General features: G+C 47.8%; 1 protein-coding gene across 1 annotated transcript in view; it reads right to left on the bottom strand.

Moving 5' to 3' along the window:
• Window positions 1-18,868, bottom strand: part of MCM3AP (minichromosome maintenance complex component 3 associated protein) — a 43,783-nt gene that overhangs the window by 8,027 nt on the left and 16,888 nt on the right. Inside the window, exons 14-23 of the mRNA XM_029213908.1 lie at window positions 18,265-18,365; window positions 13,166-13,297; window positions 12,704-12,817; window positions 11,041-11,193; window positions 9,307-9,504; window positions 7,446-7,514; window positions 7,227-7,361; window positions 5,263-5,413; window positions 469-727; window positions 156-253 (exon numbers count right to left, since the gene is read on the bottom strand). Of these exons, the coding sequence (XP_029069741.1) occupies window positions 156-253; window positions 469-727; window positions 5,263-5,413; window positions 7,227-7,361; window positions 7,446-7,514; window positions 9,307-9,504; window positions 11,041-11,193; window positions 12,704-12,817; window positions 13,166-13,297; window positions 18,265-18,365 (1,410 nt within the window). The remainder of the gene's footprint in view (window positions 1-155; window positions 254-468; window positions 728-5,262; window positions 5,414-7,226; window positions 7,362-7,445; window positions 7,515-9,306; window positions 9,505-11,040; window positions 11,194-12,703; window positions 12,818-13,165; window positions 13,298-18,264; window positions 18,366-18,868) is intronic.

Below are 18,868 nucleotides of genomic sequence, written 5' to 3'. Positions count from 1 at the left end.
TCTTTTATTTTGATTTCTGCTTGTATTTTTAGAAAGTTTCCTGTCAAAACATAAAATTAAAGATGCAAGCAGTAACATACACTAAATTCAAGATAGAGTGAAAGGGAAAAAACTGAAAATATCTTGTCGGACCTTTAAAAATGATAAAACCTTACCTTAGTCGTGCCTTGTAAATCACTAATGGAATCAGGGATCTCAATAACGGTATAATCTGAAATCAGCTTAGCTGAAACCAAGTCCTGCAGCATCAGACCTTTAAGACAAACAGACGTGGGTCACCTGCCTCCTGGTAGAGGTCTGCAGGCCAGCAAAGGCACCTCACGGCTCTGAGCCGCCCAGCCCTGCCCCCGTCACTGCAGCAGCTGCTGTCCCATGGCTCCGACGCCACACTGCCAGCACCTTCTCATACCCCCGGCTCTACCCACTTATTTAACATGCCAGCTCATAAACGGAACTGCCTTCACACACCAGCTTCCACTTCCTTCTCCACGGCGTCCCCTCCCGGGCTGGACACGAGAACCACCAGCGGAAGCGCAGGCTGGAAGGGCTTGGCCTGCAGGAGCTGCTTGATCTGCAGCAACGCCGACAGCCAGTACACGTCCTCCTCCGCCACGTCCTCGCTCTTCACTTTGGGGGGAAGCAGCAGCATAAGCCCGCTGGCTCCCAGGAGCTCCTTCTGTGTCTCCACAGCATCGAGGGCACAGTCGCTAAGAGCACCGTGGGCCACCTGGAACAGCACCCAGGCCATCAAGATGGGTGCACCAGGGGACAAATCAACAGTGAGCTTGGGTCCCAGAGTGAGCAGAGCCAGATGCTCACCTCACGCCAGGTCAGCCTCCCGCCGTAAGGCCGAGAATTAGTACGGAAATTAGCCATAGGTAATGCAGCCTCTGGCTAGACTTGTGTTGGAGCAATTTAATCTTAACAGTTACCTCAAACAGGCTTGTAAAAAACGAGTAAGCCGGGACTTCCCCGGTGGCTTCCCTGGTGGTTAAGAATCTGCCTGCCAGTGCAAGGGACACGGGTTGGATTGCTGGTCCAGGAAGATCCCACATGCCGTGGAGCAACTAAGCCCGTGCACCACAACTACTGAGCCTGTGGTCTAGAGCCCATAAGCCACAACTACTGAGCCCACGTGCCATAACTACTGAAGCCCACACACCTAGAGCCTGTGCTCCGCAACGAGAGAAGCCACCGCAATGAGAAGCCTGCACGCTGCAATGAAGAGTAGCCCCCGCTCGCTGCAAACAGAGAAAGACTGTGTGCAGCAACAAAGACCCCACGCAGCCAAAAATTTTTTTAAATTTAAAAAAAAAAAAAAAAGGAAGAAAGAAACCCAAAGGAAACAGATACCGCATGGCACATAGAAAACTTATGCAAAAATCCTAATTTCCTCTGAGGATACCTCTGGAAACAGTCATAAGATGATATGAAAAAGTCAAATAAGGATAAGAAAAAGGAAATCAATAATATATATATTATTAAAAACTCAATAGAACATTTGGAATACAAAGTCAAGGAAATCTCCCAGAAAACAGTATTAGAAAACAAGAGAAAATGGGACAGAAAGGATTAAGAGGCTCAGACGCTCAACTGATGAGGCCATCAGTCTAATAGGAGTTCAAGAGAGAAGAGAATCAATGAGAAGGAAAGCGGATGTCATCAAGATGCAAAAACGTCAGTCTCCAGCCCACAAGGACCCACCAGGCCCAAACCATGAGGGAAGGAAGTCAGCACCAGGGCCCCAGGGACAGAGTGCAGGCTTCCAAAGAGAAACAAAGTGGGCCACAGAGAAAGGAACAGACATCTCAACAGCAAAGCTGGACGGCAGGTGACAGTGGAGCAAACTAGAAGGAAAATAACTTTCAATCCATAATTCTACAAACCTAGCTAAACTATGAAGCAAATGTGAGAGTAAATACATTTTCAGACAGGCGAGAATGCCAAAAATTCTCCTCCCACGCATTCTTCCTTAGGAAGAAAGTGGAAAACGTGCTCCATCCAACAAGAGACTAAACCAAGAAAACATCGTGCTGCTGCCAATGGCAGCACCGCGTAAGCGCTTGATGTGTCGGACTGCGCTCGGTATGTATAACTCACTTTGTCCTCAAGGGTCCCTGTGCGCAGTGGCGCCGCGGAGCAGCTGTGTGGCCCCGGGCTATGTGTTTTGGCTCCTCCCTCCCTGGCAAAACCGCATCATGAGTAAGAGCACTGACCCACAGGCGGCACCCGGCCACGAGGGCCAGGGCTGGGGTGGGAGAGCGGGACCGAGCTCTCGGGCTGGAGGGCCCGGCTGAAGCCACAGCGTGGGACACGTTATCCGCCTCAAGGGGAGCAGGAGGGTGGCACCTTCTCAGAGGGAGGGACAAGGTGAAGTGACAGAACACTTAGGAAACTCTATTGAGACATGCACAGCCCATGTGCCGGCACATCTGGGTAATATTAACGAAAGATGAAGATAAAACTACTTAAGTAAGATAATGAGACAACTACTACTTGCAAAAAACTAAACAAATGTCACAGAACACTTGCCGGTTCTGGGGCAAATAGCTGTCACACAGCACGCGCGCGCGCACAACACACGCACCCACGTGGCCCCACTTGCTGAGATAATATAAAGTAATGGTGTAGCCACCTGGAAGATGGGGAGGCTGAGAGGAACTGGGGTATTAAGAGTTCACGCCTCCCACAGTGGGGTGTGCAGCCCCGGGATGGCCCCCACGATGCCACCTCCTCGTGCTGATGTCCGTGCACCGTCACCTGCCCTGAGTGTGAGCTGGGCCCAGTGACACGCTTCTAACGGTATCAGACAAACGTAATGGGGTGCCACCTCTAAGATTAGGCTACAAAGAGATTACGCCAGCTTGCTCAGCTGATGGGAGCCAGCTGATGCCCTGCTGTGAGCTGCCTCATAGAAGCCCACGTGGCGTGGCCTGCAGGGAAGCGAATCCTGCCAACAACCACGAGCGTGAGCTTTCCGAGGAGACCAGAGCCCTGGCCTGCATCTTGACTTACACCTGGTGAGGAACCCTGAGCCAGAGGGCCCATCTAAGCCCCACCTGGACTTCTGCCCCACAGAAACTGTGAGTAACGAACGTTTGTTATTTTAAAGCTGCCACATTTGGATGTTTTTTGGTTTTTGGTTTTTTTGGCCGTGCCGCACAGCATGCGGGGTCTTAGTTCCCGAACCAGGGATCGAACCCAGGCACCCTGCAGTGGAAACGCAGAATCCTAACCACTGGACCGCCGGGGAATTCCCAAAGCTGCCACATTTGGAGGTAACCTGCTATGTAGCAATAGATAACTAATACACATATTTTAATGCAAAGTCGGCAGAGAACATCTAAAGTGGATAAATAAGAGAAATGGCAGTGTAAGGACATGATACGGAAACAGGACAGAAGTCAAGCCTCGGGGAAAGGAGCTAGAAGAAGGGGCAGGGGCTGCGATTTCTCATCATACATCATGTGGTGCTATCTGAGTTTTTAACTACATGCAAGTATTATTTTGACTTAAAATTTTAAGAATAAAGGCAAGAACAAACTAATTGTCCAGTAGATGAAGTCTGACTTTGTCATCATAGGAAAAAGGGAGGAACACGCCCCAGGATGTTTCTGTTGCCTCTGAATGGTGAGAGCTTAGATGGCTCTTATAATCTTTATACTTCCTCTGTATTTCCTTATGTTTTTAGTTTCATATATGTATTACTTTCACGTTTAAGAAATACAATAAATAGTATTAAAATGGAAAGAAACAAACAAAAATTCTATAGTCAAACTACAGTTTGAAGCAGTTCCAAGGACAGGAGGAACACGCCCTACAGTGCCGCATGCAGATGTCCGGGTGTGCCATGAACGTGCCTGTCAGGAAAAGCAGAGGTCAGGCGTGGAGACTTCGGGTCAGGACACGGTGGGCAGGGCCGCTTTCACTGGGCCCCGCTCTGAGCGTGCCGCCGGTCGTGATCGCCACACTATGGGAGGCACCAGGCCCAGGTCGGACAGCTGGCCACAGCAGCAGCTACCAACACCAGGTCTGCTCAACATTGAAGCCCACACTTCCTGCCCTGCACTGCTATTTTCTAAGTAAATAAAATATACATCTGGTTTTACTTCTGAACACACACAGTAAAACCTCAAATTCATTTATGCAGGTCTGAATCTAATGAGGAAACAGGTTCTCATTAAACAAGTATCTCTCAGGGAACCAATTAAGCTCAGTATTGCACAAATACCTATAAAGAACAAAAATTAGGGACTTCCCTGGTGGCGCAGTGGTTAAGAATCTGCCTGCCAATGCAGGGGACATGGGTTCGATCCCTGGTCCGGGAAGATCCCACATGCTGTGGAGCAACTATGCCCGTGTGCCACAACTACTGAGTCTGTGCTCTAGAGCCCACGAGCCACAACTACTGAGCCCGCGTGCCACAACTACTGAAGTCCGCGCACCTCGAGCCCGTGCTCCGTAACAAGAGAAGCCACTGCAATGAGAAGCCCATGCACTGCAACGAAGAGTAGACCCCGCTTGCCGCAACCAGAGGAAGCCCATGTGCAGCAACGAAGACCCAACGCAGCCGAGAGAGAGAGAGGAAGAAAGAGAGAGAGAGAGAGAGAGAGAAAGAGAGAGAGGGAGAGAAAGAGACAGCAAGGAAGGCAGGAAGGGAAAGGAAACGAAAGGAAAGAAAATTAGAACTTATAATCAAAAACTGAGGACAACTTTAATGTAAAACAAAAACAAGTAACCTGAAATGCCCACTACTGAACCTAAGTGAAAACTGCATAGGATTAAAAAACATTAGTCTTTTGGTGAGACCTGATATATCAGGAAGCTATTTAACAAAGATTTCAGCAGCTGACAGACCATATGAGATGCAACAGCCACTGCATTTTTTTGTAATGCTCTGTCTCATCCCTCTTGGGTTAGTTACCAGAGGTCCGTGGAATTCAGGGCTTCTGAATTATAGGTGAACATATGGACTTTTCAGGATTGTTCTGGGTTTTCACCAAGTTCTCAAAGAGAGGTCTGTGACCCAAGACAGTTAAGACTCACTGCACTCCCGAGAATCTAGCCTGGTCTCTCACACCAAGGGGGTGTGCATGGGATGTCGTCAAGACGCAAGGAGGAACAGATATATGACACTTGCTTCTGAGCCTCCCACATTGTTTCAGGGCCACTTCAGGGAAGTTATATGGCTCCAATCACGTCTGGGAGTGAGCCCAAATGAGAAAATCCCAGAAGTAAATACACTAAGTGATGGTCACTCACCTTGACGCACACACTGACAGAAACTGTCTGATTCCCTTTGCTGCTCAGAGTGTTAAAGAGAGTGAGTGTCTGAATCCCACCATCACGGTATGTGTCATCCACTGAGCCATCATCTCCTATGAACTTGACTTTTAACCAATCTGCTAGAATTCTGTGAATAAAAGAAAATAACACTTGAAGGAGAGTCTAATCCTAAATGTGAACTACAAAGAGAAATATTACACAGATGTAAATACACAAACCCCAAATCTTACTATAAAGATGATCTGAACTAATAAACAGGCTGTGATTTTTTAAATGGAGTTAGGAACTCTACTGGGTTATATATTTGAGAGGACACTCATTCTAATGTGATCTATGATTATTTATTTATTTATTTATTTATGGCTGTGTTGGGTCTTCGTTTCTGTGCGTGGGCTTTCGCTAGTTGTGGCAAGCGGGGGCCACCCTTCATCGCGGCGCACGGGCCTCTCACTATCGCGGCCTCTGTTGTTGCAGAGCACAGGCTCCAGACGCGCAGGCTCAGTAATTATGGCTCACGGGCCCAGATGCTCTGCGGCATGTGGGATCTTCCCAGACCAGGGCTCGAACCCGTGTCCCCTGCATTGGCAGGCAGATTCTCAACCACTGCGCCACCAGGGAAGCCCCATGATTTATGATTTTGAAGCACTAAGAAAAGATTCTGAGCAACAGAAAAGGTCCTTAGAGTTTACCATACAACCCAGCAATTCCACTCCTAGGTATATAACCAAAAGAACTGCAAACATATGTCCACACAAACACTTACACGTCAATGTTCACAGAAGCGTTATCATAATAATCAAAAAGTGGAAACACCACAAATGCCCATCAACTGATGAACAGAGAAATAAAATGTGATATATTCATGCAATCAAATATCATTCGGCCACAAAATTAAGGACTAATATATGCTACAACATGAATGAACCTAGAAAACATTATGCCAAGTGAAAGATGCCAGTCATAGAAGACTACGTGTTTTCGGGTTCTATTTGTATGAAATGTCCAGAATCGGCAAATGAATAGAGACAGAAAACAGGTTAGTAGTTGCCAGGGGCTGCAGGTAAGAAGGGATGGACTGATCATGGGCATGGATTTCTTTTTAGGTGAAAAAGTGTTCTGCAATTAGATAGTTGTGATGGCTATACAACTCTGTGAATATACTAGAACCAGTGAAATGTACACTTTAAATGGGAGAAATTTATGATATGTGAATTACATCTAAAAAAGAAAAGTAACATGTTCCGTAGTTGCTTTAAAAGTATGTTATCTGGGGCTTCCCTGGTGGCGCAGTGGTTGAGAGTCTGCCTGCCGATGCAGGGGACGCAGGTTCGTGCCCTGGTCCAGGAAGATCCCACATGCCGCGGAGCGGCTGGGCCCGTAAGCCATGGCCGCTGAGCCTGCGCATCCGGAGCCTGTGCTCCGCAACGGGAGGGGCCACAACAGTGAGAGGCCCGCGTACCGCTCAAGTATGGTTTCTGGAAGCAACTTGGTTACAAGAAACAATGCCATGTCAACTTTTTCGATTTCTTTTTTAAAATGCCAGAAGTTTTTTACGTAAGGAAAAAACGGAACTATAGCAAACAAACTAAACTGTCTTCCCCAAGAGTCTAAAATGAAGCAGGCTCTCATCAACATACCTCAGCAGAGCTTTAAGTCACAATCAAGTCTGAAATGTTTTTGGACAAAGACTGTTGCCAACGATACAAAATAAAAATGTGAATAATCTAAAGCGTCAACTTCAAATAACAAACAAGACAGCCTGCAAAGCTGAGCATCAAAATGAAAGCAGGCGTCAGGGCCCCCAGGAGGAGAGGAGCACACTGGCTGACACCCGGCCACCCCCGTGGGCAGCACTCAGCTGCCAGATGCTCTGGAGAAGTCACCCCGCCTCCCGGCCGCTTGCTGAGCATCTAGCCCCACAGTGGGGGGACCTGCCTGACCTGCCAGGACTCCCTGGGGACTGCTCTTCTCCGTCAGGCAACACCAGCACCAGCTTCCAAAACACGCGCTCCTGCCGCCCCGGGAGGTGCTCAGCCACGAGGGATGGCAGGTCCAGGGGTGCCCACGCCGCGTCACTGGAAGGGACAGAGCACCACAGGTGAGCCACCACGCGGGCCCCCGGCGGCAGCAGCAGACACGGCGGGCGGGGGGTGACCAACCTCAGCAGCTGCTGGTAGAAGTGCTGAACCTTCATCTGGTGCGCCACCTTGTTTCTGAGACACCTTAACCTGCGAAGGAAGAACCACCCAGAGCCTACGTGAGGCCCACTCGGCACCCGCCGAGGAACCTGACAAGCGCTTAGTGATGTTCTGAGTGCAAAGTAATTGGTTAGTGAGTGTCTCCCAGTGGGGAATACTTAGGAGACCAGGAAACCTTTGCCGACAGAGACACAGTTTAGTCAGAGGACTTGTTCATTCCATAAATATCAAGCAATTATCTACTGTGTTCCAGTCATGGCAGATCAGCAGTAAACAGACACAAATCCTGCCCCGCTAGAACACACGCCTTGTAGGGAGAGAAGGGCCTCTGTTAGTGGGTGGCGTGACAGGCGCGGTGGGGGCAGGCTGTGGACTTACACAGGGTGGTCAGAGGTGATATGGGAGCAAAGACTGAAGGAAATAGGGGCGCCAGCATGTGAGTTCTGGGGGACAGGCCAGACCAAGTCAGGAGTGGGCCTGGCAGGTACACAGAATGAGCACAGGGAGAGCAGCGGGGGCAGCCAGAGGGCAGGGTGGGGGCCACTATGAAGGAACTCAGAGAGCAGCCCAGGGACGTCGACAGGGACGTGAGGCGACCTGACTCTGATACGGTGGTGAGGACACCAGGGTGCAGGGGTCAAGGGCGGAAGCCAGCAGACGGGACAGGTGGCTACGTGAAAGGGGTTGGTGGTGGAGGTGGTGAGGGTAGAGCCGCAGGATGGTGGATCTGAGTCCAGGTGTGACCCAGCCCAGGGAGGACAGGCTGGCATCCTGTGAGCCAGAGGAGGCACCGAGTGCAGCAGGCCAGGCGAAGACTAGGTTCCGATGTTGAACTGGGGATGCGGGGAAGAGGCCTCGGCTGGAGATGCACGAAGCGAGCTGTCAGCGTGTAGGATGGAAAAAGATTACCAGGGGAGGAGGCAGAGGGGAAGAAGAGGGGCCGGCGGCTGTGCTGGAGGGAGGGGGAGGGGACAGAGAGAGGGCCGTCCTGACACAGGTGACACAGCCAGGACTCCAGGAGGCAGCAGGCCAAGGCTGAAGGCCCCGACACGCACGGCACATCAGAGACAGGCCAGCACCATCACCACCCTGCTTGCAGACGCAGGCACAGGACCCGGGGACGTGGGCAGCTACACAAAGTTTGTTAGAGGCGTGGAGCTGGTGATAGCCCAGGCGAGGACAAGATGTGCCTCGAGACCCCAGCAGGGTGGGCTGCCACTGCGCCTCTGTGTCGTCTTCCTAGGCCCCCACTGGGAGGCTCCTCTCCACAGGCAACAGCGGCCTGGTCTGAAGAGAGAGGCCAAGCCCTGCATGGCCAGGATTGGGCAGCTGAAGCCAGGACCTGGGCAGGGAGCCGGGTACATGCGGGGTGGCCAGGAGGAGCGGCAGGGAGGGCCATGCGAGGGGACACAGGGAGGGAGCCCGTAAGAGGAGAGACCTGATGGCAGGAGGGGGAGTCGCTAAAATGCTGCCACCGCAGACCCAGGGTAGCAGAGGGGTCGGGGTGGGGGTGGGGGTGAGGCCAACACGGACCTCTGGCTCCACCACTGAGAATGGACACGATGCGTCCTTAAGCTAGGAAGGCAAGGAGGAAACAGGTAATTCCAGGGAAAATTCGATTGGCAGGACCAGGAGTGTTTTAAGGGGAAAAGGCAGGTGAAATCACAGCAGGTAGAGCAACTCTCACTCCGAAAACGCAATCCTGCGTCCGCCTTCACCTCCTCTGACTCCACCCATCTTCCCTGCAAACAGACGCGTTAATCCACACCCTCGATGAAGCCAGTTGGGGCAGGAGGCACTTAGGAGGCCCCGGGCTGCTGACCTGGTGCAGGAGATGCCCACTCTCCCCGCGTGGCCCAGATCCAGGAGGCCCTTGGCCAGGTTCTCCTCTGCAATGGGGCACTCTGCGCTGGGCGCCAGTGCCCTCAGCCGGTCATTCATGTCCATACAGCAGGGCGCCGCAGGGAAGGCCCTCATCTGGCGCCTCAGTTTCTTCCGGGCTGCGACACCTTCCCTCCACCTAGAGGAGAGACCAAAGTATCATCACTGGGTGTTTTTGCCATGGGGACAAGGCAAAAACATCTCCAGCATTAACATGGGAAACATTTTCTGCCAGTATGTTTAGGTCTTTTTCAGCAACAGTTCTCAAACTGAGAAATGGATCAGAACTGAAACTCAAGGTATGGGGGACGCATGATAACGAATGAGCGGTGGGCAATGAAACTACTGAACTTAAGAGTGAATGCTGAGGGACTTCCCTGGTGGTGCAGTGGTAAGACTCTGCGCTCCCAATGCAGGGGGCTGGGTTCGATCCCTGGTCAGGGAACTAGATTCCACATGCATGCCGCGACTAAGAGTTTGCCCATGCCGCAACTAAGGAGCCAGTGAGCGGCAACTAAGGAGCCTGCGAGCCGCAACTAAGGAGCCCGCATGCCACAACTAAGACCTGGTGCAACCAAATAAATTAATTAATTAAAAAAAAAAAAGAGTGAACAATCTCTGCAGGCCAACTTGCCAATCTGGATACAAACACAGATCCATACACCCTTTGACCCAGCAGACACCACCTACAGGATTTTCTCTCCAGACATGTGTGCACCTGTGTGAAATGTCTGCACAAGGATGCCACTGCAGCACTCTTTGTCACAGCTAGAGAGAGAAAGCCATGTGAAAGTCTACCAGTGGGACCAGGCAGGTCATCTACCATGTGCTCTGGCAACGCCACATCAGTGCACTGACGGCAACGGGGAGAGGCCACCGTGCTGCTGCAGTCAGGTCTCCGCCCTATGTCACAGAGAGTCAAGAAAAGTTTGGCACAGAGTAGGGAGCGTGCTCCCACCTCTGCCAACCACCACACAAAGGTCAGAGGTCCTCGTGGGATGGAGACTCCTTTCTCACTGAATCCCCTTTTACACGGCTGCAACTGTCAAGTACACTATTACTTTCTTTAAATGTTATTATGAAATGAATCATTATATAACATATGTAACACATGTATACCCATTTTAAAGATTAATGATAAATCAAACACCCACATCCTTCCATGCAGTGAAGAATGGGTGGCCAAGACCAGCAGCTGATCCCCACGGGCCCTGCTCAGTCACACACCCTCTCATTCCCAAAGGTAACCACTATGCTGGGTTTATGTTTGTTATTTTCCTTCTTTAGGGTTGTACTACTATATATAAATCCAAAACAATCCATTTAGTTTGAATATACAGTTTGTATGTTGCACACATTTCCCTAAGAATTGCTTTCTTTCACTATAAATTATGTTTCAGAAATTCATCCACGTGGGCGCATACAGCTATCATTTGGCTTGTTCATGGCCCTCTCCCTGTGTCTAGCACATTGGGTAAAGAGCAGAAGGCTACCTATAAATATCTGTTGAAATACAGAGTGGTCCCCCCACCCCAATCTAATTCTTTACTTAGTTTATACCCTTTAGGAAGGAACATGTTACATGTGCATATTATCAGCTGTTTCTGAAAGGATAATCTTTGTAAAAGACTCTCCCTGTATGCATTGATTTTATCTGTAAGGACACGGGACTCACCGCTGGAGATACTTGCAGAAGCACTGAAGTTCCTGGAGGGTCTCTTTTGCAGTCTGGAAAATTTCCTCCCCAAGAAACAAGTCCACCAGGTGTGCACAGACGTCCTCACAGCAACGGGCCATGCGGAGCCTCTGCTCTGTCTCCACTGCACTCCTAGGGAAAAGGGCAATCAGCATGAGAGACACTGAACCCAAGGCCCCACCCTGAGGGCCTGCCTTAAAAGCATGAGTCCACGTCCTTGATACTGAAATGTAATGATATCTTTGCTGCAAGGAAAGCTTGAAGATTTCACTTTATATAATGCACAGACATCTGGAAATTTAGAGAAAAAAGAACTAAAGTGGTACAGGGTACAAGATTATAGATCCAACAGGGCCCTTATAAATAGTCAAGAGATAACCCTGTATCTTATAGTTAGAAATTTAATTTTTAAATGACCATTGAGACAACTGAAATATCGTCTCATCAACAACATCTGATGTTTGCAATTAGAAGTGTCTCAAGTATATGATAGCTGGCTCCAGAGGCTGACAGCCTAAGGTCATGTGACAGTGGCCCTCAGATAAACCAGAATCTGAAAGAGATTTTTTATAACAAAATCCTATCAACCAAGGGATCACAGAGGCCTTTATCAAATATATGTAGCCATTAAGTCAAAGCAGCCCGGACAGGCAAGACCCATCTCCGATGGCTGTCCTCTGTGGCGGTGGGGACGGCCCTGGGCCGAGCTTAGTCCAAGTCTTCTGGAGCTGCAGAGAGCAGCGTGTCCCTGCACGCCAATGAGTCCTAGGTTTTGCATCTCTCTTTTTTTTTTTTTTTTTTTTTTTTTGCGGTACGCGGGCCTCTCACTGCTGTGGCCTCTCCCGTTGCGGAGCACAGGCTCCGGACGCGCAGGCCCAGCGGCCACGGCTCACGGGCCCAGCCGCTCCGCGGCATGTGGGATCCTCCCAGACCGGGGCACGAACCCGCGTCCCCTGCCTCGGCAGGCGGACTCTCAGCCACTGCGCCACCAGGGGAGCCCTACATATCTCTTAATACCCCTTCCTGGGATTAAGAACAGACAAACACCCGTCATTTGTGAGGTCTCTTGCTTATAGTAAACAGTGAAACAGACTCCCAATTAATAGAAATGGAAAGAAATATTAATTAAACAATATACTCTGCCTCCTGGCTATATTCCCCATCTGCACCAGAGGCTGCAGACCTATGTCAGGGGAACTTAAACGCAAGGACAGATTTCCCAGCACAACTGAACCTCTTTCTTCCCTGAAGCTTGGCACTGAAATTAATAAAGTTCTTAAGTGAAATAGCTCAAAGGAATCTTTTAACATACGAAACAAAGGAAAGGATCTTCTACTTGAGAAAAACTAACGGTGAGTAACCCAGTGTGGAGAAGACCACCAGCGAATTCTTCTGCTGAAAGACACATCCCCATGCCCAGGGCAGGGTCAACAAGGAGGATGAGAGTGAAGGTGAGGGCCTCCCTGGAAGCAACGCACACAAGAACAGGGACAGCCTGTCAGTGTCTGGCTAACCAGCAGATATGCTCCTTGTCAAAATGAAAGCCAGCCAGCGTGAGCTGGACCAGCCTGGCCATGGGGCCTCTAACCCTCCTACCAGCCGCCCACCTGCCTCACGCTGCAGGCGCCAGCGCTTCACTTACTTCAACTCCTGGGAGCAGGTTTCCCTCACACGTTCTGTCACCACGAGCTCTGTCAGCTCTGCAGCTAGGTCCTGGCTCAGCTGCGTTAACACCAGTTCTCTCTCTTGTTTCAACCTGAGGGAAAAGGAGCACAAGAAGTAACAAGCGTCACAGTCTGTGACCTTGAGAGCGGGGATCTGAGTTGTGCTGCCTGACCCCTCCGGTTCCACCAGACAGGCCACACAGCCACGCCCACTCCAGTTCCCTGACCACCACCCACACCCCCTCTGGCTGGGGAGGGGCTGCTGCTTACAAGGTGGGACCTGCCCGCTCCCTGGGCCATAGCATACGAAGGCGCAGGGCGAGCCGTGGATCTGATACGAGTGCAGTGGGCAAAAGCGAGAGCATCGTAGGCCAGGGCAGGTTCTCCCCTCGTCCACACACTCCACCCCCACGGGCACTGCAAGGATGAGACGCCCTCACCTCTCTTCTTCAGCCCGCCGCCTCTCTTCCTCTTTCCGCTCCCTTTCCTTAGTCACTTCTTCACTTGCAATGTGCCTCAAAATGCCCATGGTTGCAGCTGTTAACAGCTCCTCCATAGCAGCATTGGAAACACTAGACAGAGCAAAGTGGACATTGCTCTAAATAAATAATAAAAGCCACACAAACCGTATTACTAGACTTCTAATACTAGCAAGGGAAAAAATACCTATTTGCCTTCCAGCATGAAAACCAAGCCCACGGTTAGGAACACACACTCTATCAAAACTGACTCAGGAAAAAAAGAAAATCTGAATAAACTTATAACTAGTTAAGAGATTGACTCAGTATTTTAAAACATCTTCCAGCAAAGAAAAATCCAGGATGAGAAGGCTTCACTGGCAAATTCTACCAAACACTTAGAGAAGAACGAACACCAACTCCTCTCAAACTCTTCGAAAAAAACCGAGGCACAAGGAACACTTCCTAACACCTCTACGAGGCCAGCATTCCCCCGACCTGATACCAAAGCCAGACAAAAACACCACAAGAAAACTAGTGACCAATATCCCTTGTGGACATTGAGGTAAAAATCCTTAACAAAATACTAGCAAACCAAAATTAAGCAATATACTGAAAGGATGATACACTACCAAGTGTATAATCTCACACTACCAAGAAAGATTTATTCCTGGAATGCAACAAATGAAAATCAATGTAATACAACCACATTAATAAACTGAAGGGGAAAAAGCCCAAAAAATCATCTCAATTAATGCAGAGAGAGCATCTGACAAATTCAATACCATTTCATGATAAAAACACTCAGTAAATTAGGAAGAGAAGGGAACTTTCTCAAAATGATAAAGACCATATATGAAACACCCACAGCTAACATCATATTCAGTCATGAAAGATAGAAAGCTTTTCCTCTAAGATCAGTAACAAGACAAGCGTGCCCTATCTGCCATTTCTATTCAACACCGTATTGAAAGTTACAGCCAGAGCAATTAGACAAGAAAAATAAAAACATCCAAACTGGAAAGGAAGAAGAAAACTACGTGTATTCACAGATGACAGGATCCTGTATGTAGAAAATCCTAAGGGATCCACTCAAAAGCTATTACAATAAAAAAAAGTTCAACAAGGTTGGAATATAAGGATCAACACCCCAAAATCAATGGCATTTCTATACACGAGCAATGAACGTTCTGAAAGTGGAATTGAGGAAACAATTCCGTCTACAATAGCGACAAAAAGAATAATATAATTAGGAACAAATTTAACCAAAGAAACAAAAGACTTGTACAATAAAAATTATAAAACGTTGCTGAAAGAAATTAAGGAAGACATAAACAAATGGAAAGACATCCAAGTTCATGGACTGGAAGACTTCATATCGTTAAGATGCCAGTACTACCCAAAGCAATCTACAGATTCATTGGAATCACCATCAAAATCCCCACATAACTTTTGCAGAAGTAGAAAAACCCATCCAAAAATTCTTATGAAATTTAAAGGGTCTCCAAATAGGGAAACAGTCTTCAAAGAGAAAGTTGGAACAAAGCTGAAGGACTCGCACTTTGAGATTTCAAAACTTACAACTTACTACGAAGTTATAGTAATCAAATCAAAGCAATATGGTATTACCATAAAAACAGACATATAGGGCTTCCCTGGTGGTGCAGTGGTTGAGAGTCCACCTGCCGATGCAGGGGACACGGGTTTGTGCCCCGGTCTGGGAAGATCCCCCATGCCGCGGAGCGGCTGGGCCCATGAGCCATGGCCGCTGAGCCTGCGCGTCCGGAGCCTGTGCTCCGCAACGGGAGAGGCCACAACGGTGAGAGGCCCACGTACCCCCAAAAACAAACAAACCAAAAAAAACAGACATATATACCAATGGAATATAGAGCCCAGAAAGAAACCCTCACATATATGGTCAACTGATTTTGAACAGGGCGGCAAGACCATATGAAGGGAAAAGGACAGCCTTTTCAACACTGGTGCTGCGAAAACTGGATACCCAAGAACAATGTTGGATCCTTATCTTACACAATATATAAAAACAAAATCAAAATGGATCAAAAACCTAAATTTAAGAGCTGAAATTATAAAATGCTTAGAAGAAAACACGGGAAAATCTTCACATTATTGGATTTGACAGTGATTTCTTGAATATGATACCAAAAGCACAAGCAACAAAAATAGATAAATTGGACTATATAAAAATTTTAAATTTTTTGTGCATCAAAGGACACTATCAAAAGAGTGAAAAGACAATCCACAGATTGGGAAAAAAATACTTGCAAATCAAATATTGAAAAAGGATTAGTATCCAGAATATGAAAGAACTCCTACAACTCAACAACAAAAAAATTCAAGAATGGGCAAAGGGCAAATGAAGCAACTGACAAAGGATTAATCTCCAAAATTTATAAGCAGCTCATGCAGCTCAATAACAAAAAAACAAACAACCCAATCCAAAAATGGGCAGAAGACCTAAACAGACATTTCTCCAAAGAAGATATACAGAGTGCCAACAAACACATGAAAGGATGCTCAACATCATTAATCATTAGAGAAATGCAAATCAAAACTACAATGAGATATCATCTCACACCAGTCAGAATGGCCATCATCAAAAAATCTAGAAACAATAAATGCTGGAGAGGGTGTGGAGAAAAGGGAACACTCTTGCACTGCTGGTGGGAATGTAAATTGATACAGCCACTATGGAGAACAGTATGGAGGTTCCTTGAAAAACTAAAAATAGAACTACCATGCGACCCAGCAATCCACTACTGGGCATATACCCTGAGAAAACCATAATTCAAAAAGAGTCATGTACCAAAATGTTCGCTGCAGCTCTACTTACAATAGCCAGGAGATGGAAACAACCTAAGTGTCCATCATCGGATGAATGGATAAAGAAGATGTGGCACAGATATACAATGGAATATTACTCAGCCATAAAAAGAAACGAAATTGAGCTATTTGTAATGAGGTGGATAGACCTAGAGTCTGTCATACAGAGTGAAGTAAGTCAGAAAGAGAAAGACAAATACCGTATGCTAACACATATATATGGAATTTAAGAAAAAAAAATGTCATGAAGAACCTAGGGGTAAGACAGGAATAAAGACACAGACCTACTAGAGAATGGACGTGAGGATATGGGGAGGGGGAAGGGTAAGCTGTGACAAAGCGAGAGAGAGGAGTGGACATATATACACTACCAAATGTAAGGTAGATAGCTAGTGGGAAGCAGCCGCATAGCACAGGGAGATCAGCTCGGTGCTTTGTGGCCGCCTGGAGGGGTGGGACAGGGAGGGTGGGAGGGAGGGAGACGCAAGAGGGAAGAGATATGGGAACATATGTATATGTATAACTGATTCATTTGTTATAAAGCAGAAACTAACACACCATTGTAAAGCAATTATACTCCAATAAAGATGTAAAAAAAAAAAAAAAAGAATGGGAAAAGGACTTACATAGACATTTCTGTAAAGAAGATACACAAGTGACCAACAATTACATGAAAAGATGCTCAACATCATTAGTCACGAGAGAAAGGACAGCAAGTGTTGGCAAGAATGTAGAGCAACTGGACCCCTTGTGCACTGCTGGTGGGGATGCAAAAATGGTGCTGCTGTTGTGGGGAACAGTTTGCTGATTTCTCAAAAACGTAAAAATAGATCATATGATCTAGTAATTCCACACCTAAACACATACCCGTAAGAACTGAAAGGGACTCAAACAGTTATCTGTGCCCCAGTGCTCACAGCAGCATCATTCACAATAGCCAGAAGGTGGAAACACCTTATTAAGCACGGGTGAATAAATGAAGCGTGGCACATATACGTGTGTGTGTGTGTGCGTATAGTTAATGGAGAATTGTTCAGAAACAGATCTGGAAGCAGACAATGGTGATGAATACACGACACTGTAAATATACTTAATGCCATTGAATGGTGAGCTTAAAAATGGTTAAAATGGTAAATTTTGTTATATTTTACCACAATAAAAAAAACAAACCCATGGAAATCTTACTTTTAGCTCCATCAGACAGAAAGTATGTATCTAATTCTAGTATATAAAAAACTGAACAAACCTATGAACAAGACTGACCCTTTTGTGTAAACTACATTTATACAAGGAAATATATGGTTGGCCAAAATGTGCCTTCGGTTTTTAAGTATTGATAATACCATTTCGTATAATTGTGTCACTTTATATGTACTAGAATTTTTACAAGTTTGAAATCCTTAAGAAAGTCTGACTTACTAAACTTGGCAGATTTTAATTAACTATTAACTCCAAAAGTTGCTTAAGTGTCTAGAAAGATTTTGATGATTAAATTTATCAAGACTAGATGCTGGGCTTCCCTGGTGGTGCAGTGGTTGAGAGTCCGCCTGCCGATGCAGGGGACACAGGTTCGTGCCCCGGTCCGGGAGGATCCCACATGCCGCGGAGCGGCTGGGCCCGTGAGCCATGGCCACTGAGCCTGCGCGTCTGGAGCCTGTGCTCCGCAACGGGAGAGGCCACAACGGTGAGAGGCCCACGTACCGCAAAAAAAAAAAAAAAAAAAGACTAGATGCTTAAAGTGTTCCACAAAATCAGCTTTATAAAATGTGTAAGTGTAGTTTGAAATGTCTAAGGAAATTTCATCATGGTGTTAAATGCAAATGGTATAAAATGTTTAAGGGAATTTAATCTGTCAAATTTATAAACTGTGACTTAATCCAAGATCAAGTAAAGTGAGTATTTTTATTTTTTAACAGAGAATGAACTAATTATTACTAGATTTTTTTTATTACTAGATTTTTGATCACGTTTAAAGTTGAAAGAAAAACAGGTTTCTAATTTACAACTTTAATAAACCTAACGCTACTCAAAAGTCATACACACATAGAAACTACCTGCAAACGACAAACACAGATCAGGAACGTGAGGGACTATACCCACCAGCGAGCAGGACCGACACTGAAGCCTGTGCAAAGGGGTGGCTGTGATCTCTTGTCGAAGATTGAGAGCAGCTTTCTGAGAGGAAGCGTCTGGCGGGAGCACAGACGGCCTCAGAGCACGAGAGGCACCGCACTTACCCCAGGGCTGTGGCTGCGAAGGCCGCCCCGGCGGCGCCAACTTCCTCGCAGTCCCTCTGAAGAACCTCCCGGATGAGCTCATCCACCACCTGCACCAGGTCCTAAGGAGAGGGCAGACGGGGCCACGATCACTGGCTGGGGACGCCGCCCCGATCCAGCCCCAGCGCACCACCAAGCCATCGCCTCCACAGCCTAAGGTACTGAAGATCTTCCCGGAACCACAGAGACATCATGCACCGTCCGCCCAGCTCAGAAATCCCTCCAAGACCTCATCACCGGAAGCTGTTTGGAGGCGTCTAATGACCCTTACACGGGGCTCGGCTGTGCGCTCCTGGAAAGGGTTCCTGCTAATAACCAGAGAGGAGCCTTCTGAACGTGCCAGGACAAGCCTGCTGCCTGCTCAACAATGGCCATTCAGACGGCCACAGTGCCGCACCCCAACATCACACGTCCCCGGCTTCTGTGGCCCTGCCTCATTCCCCACCTCAGGCCTCCTTGATCCCCCAGTGGGGTGGTGCCCAGTGCCTGCCCAAGCAACAGGGTGGCGAGATCAAGTCACACGACCCGTGTGGTGGGTAGGCCCTGCTCAGCCCCGGGGCCACCT

This window comes from Monodon monoceros, unplaced genomic scaffold, assembly GCF_005190385.1.
Source record: "Monodon monoceros isolate NGI ecotype Baffin Bay Population unplaced genomic scaffold, NGI_Narwhal_1 Super_Scaffold_11, whole genome shotgun sequence".
Taxonomy (NCBI): Eukaryota; Metazoa; Chordata; class Mammalia; order Artiodactyla; family Monodontidae; genus Monodon; species Monodon monoceros.
Note: the sequence above shows the minus strand (reverse complement) of the source record. Positions and strands in the feature narration are given on the sequence as shown.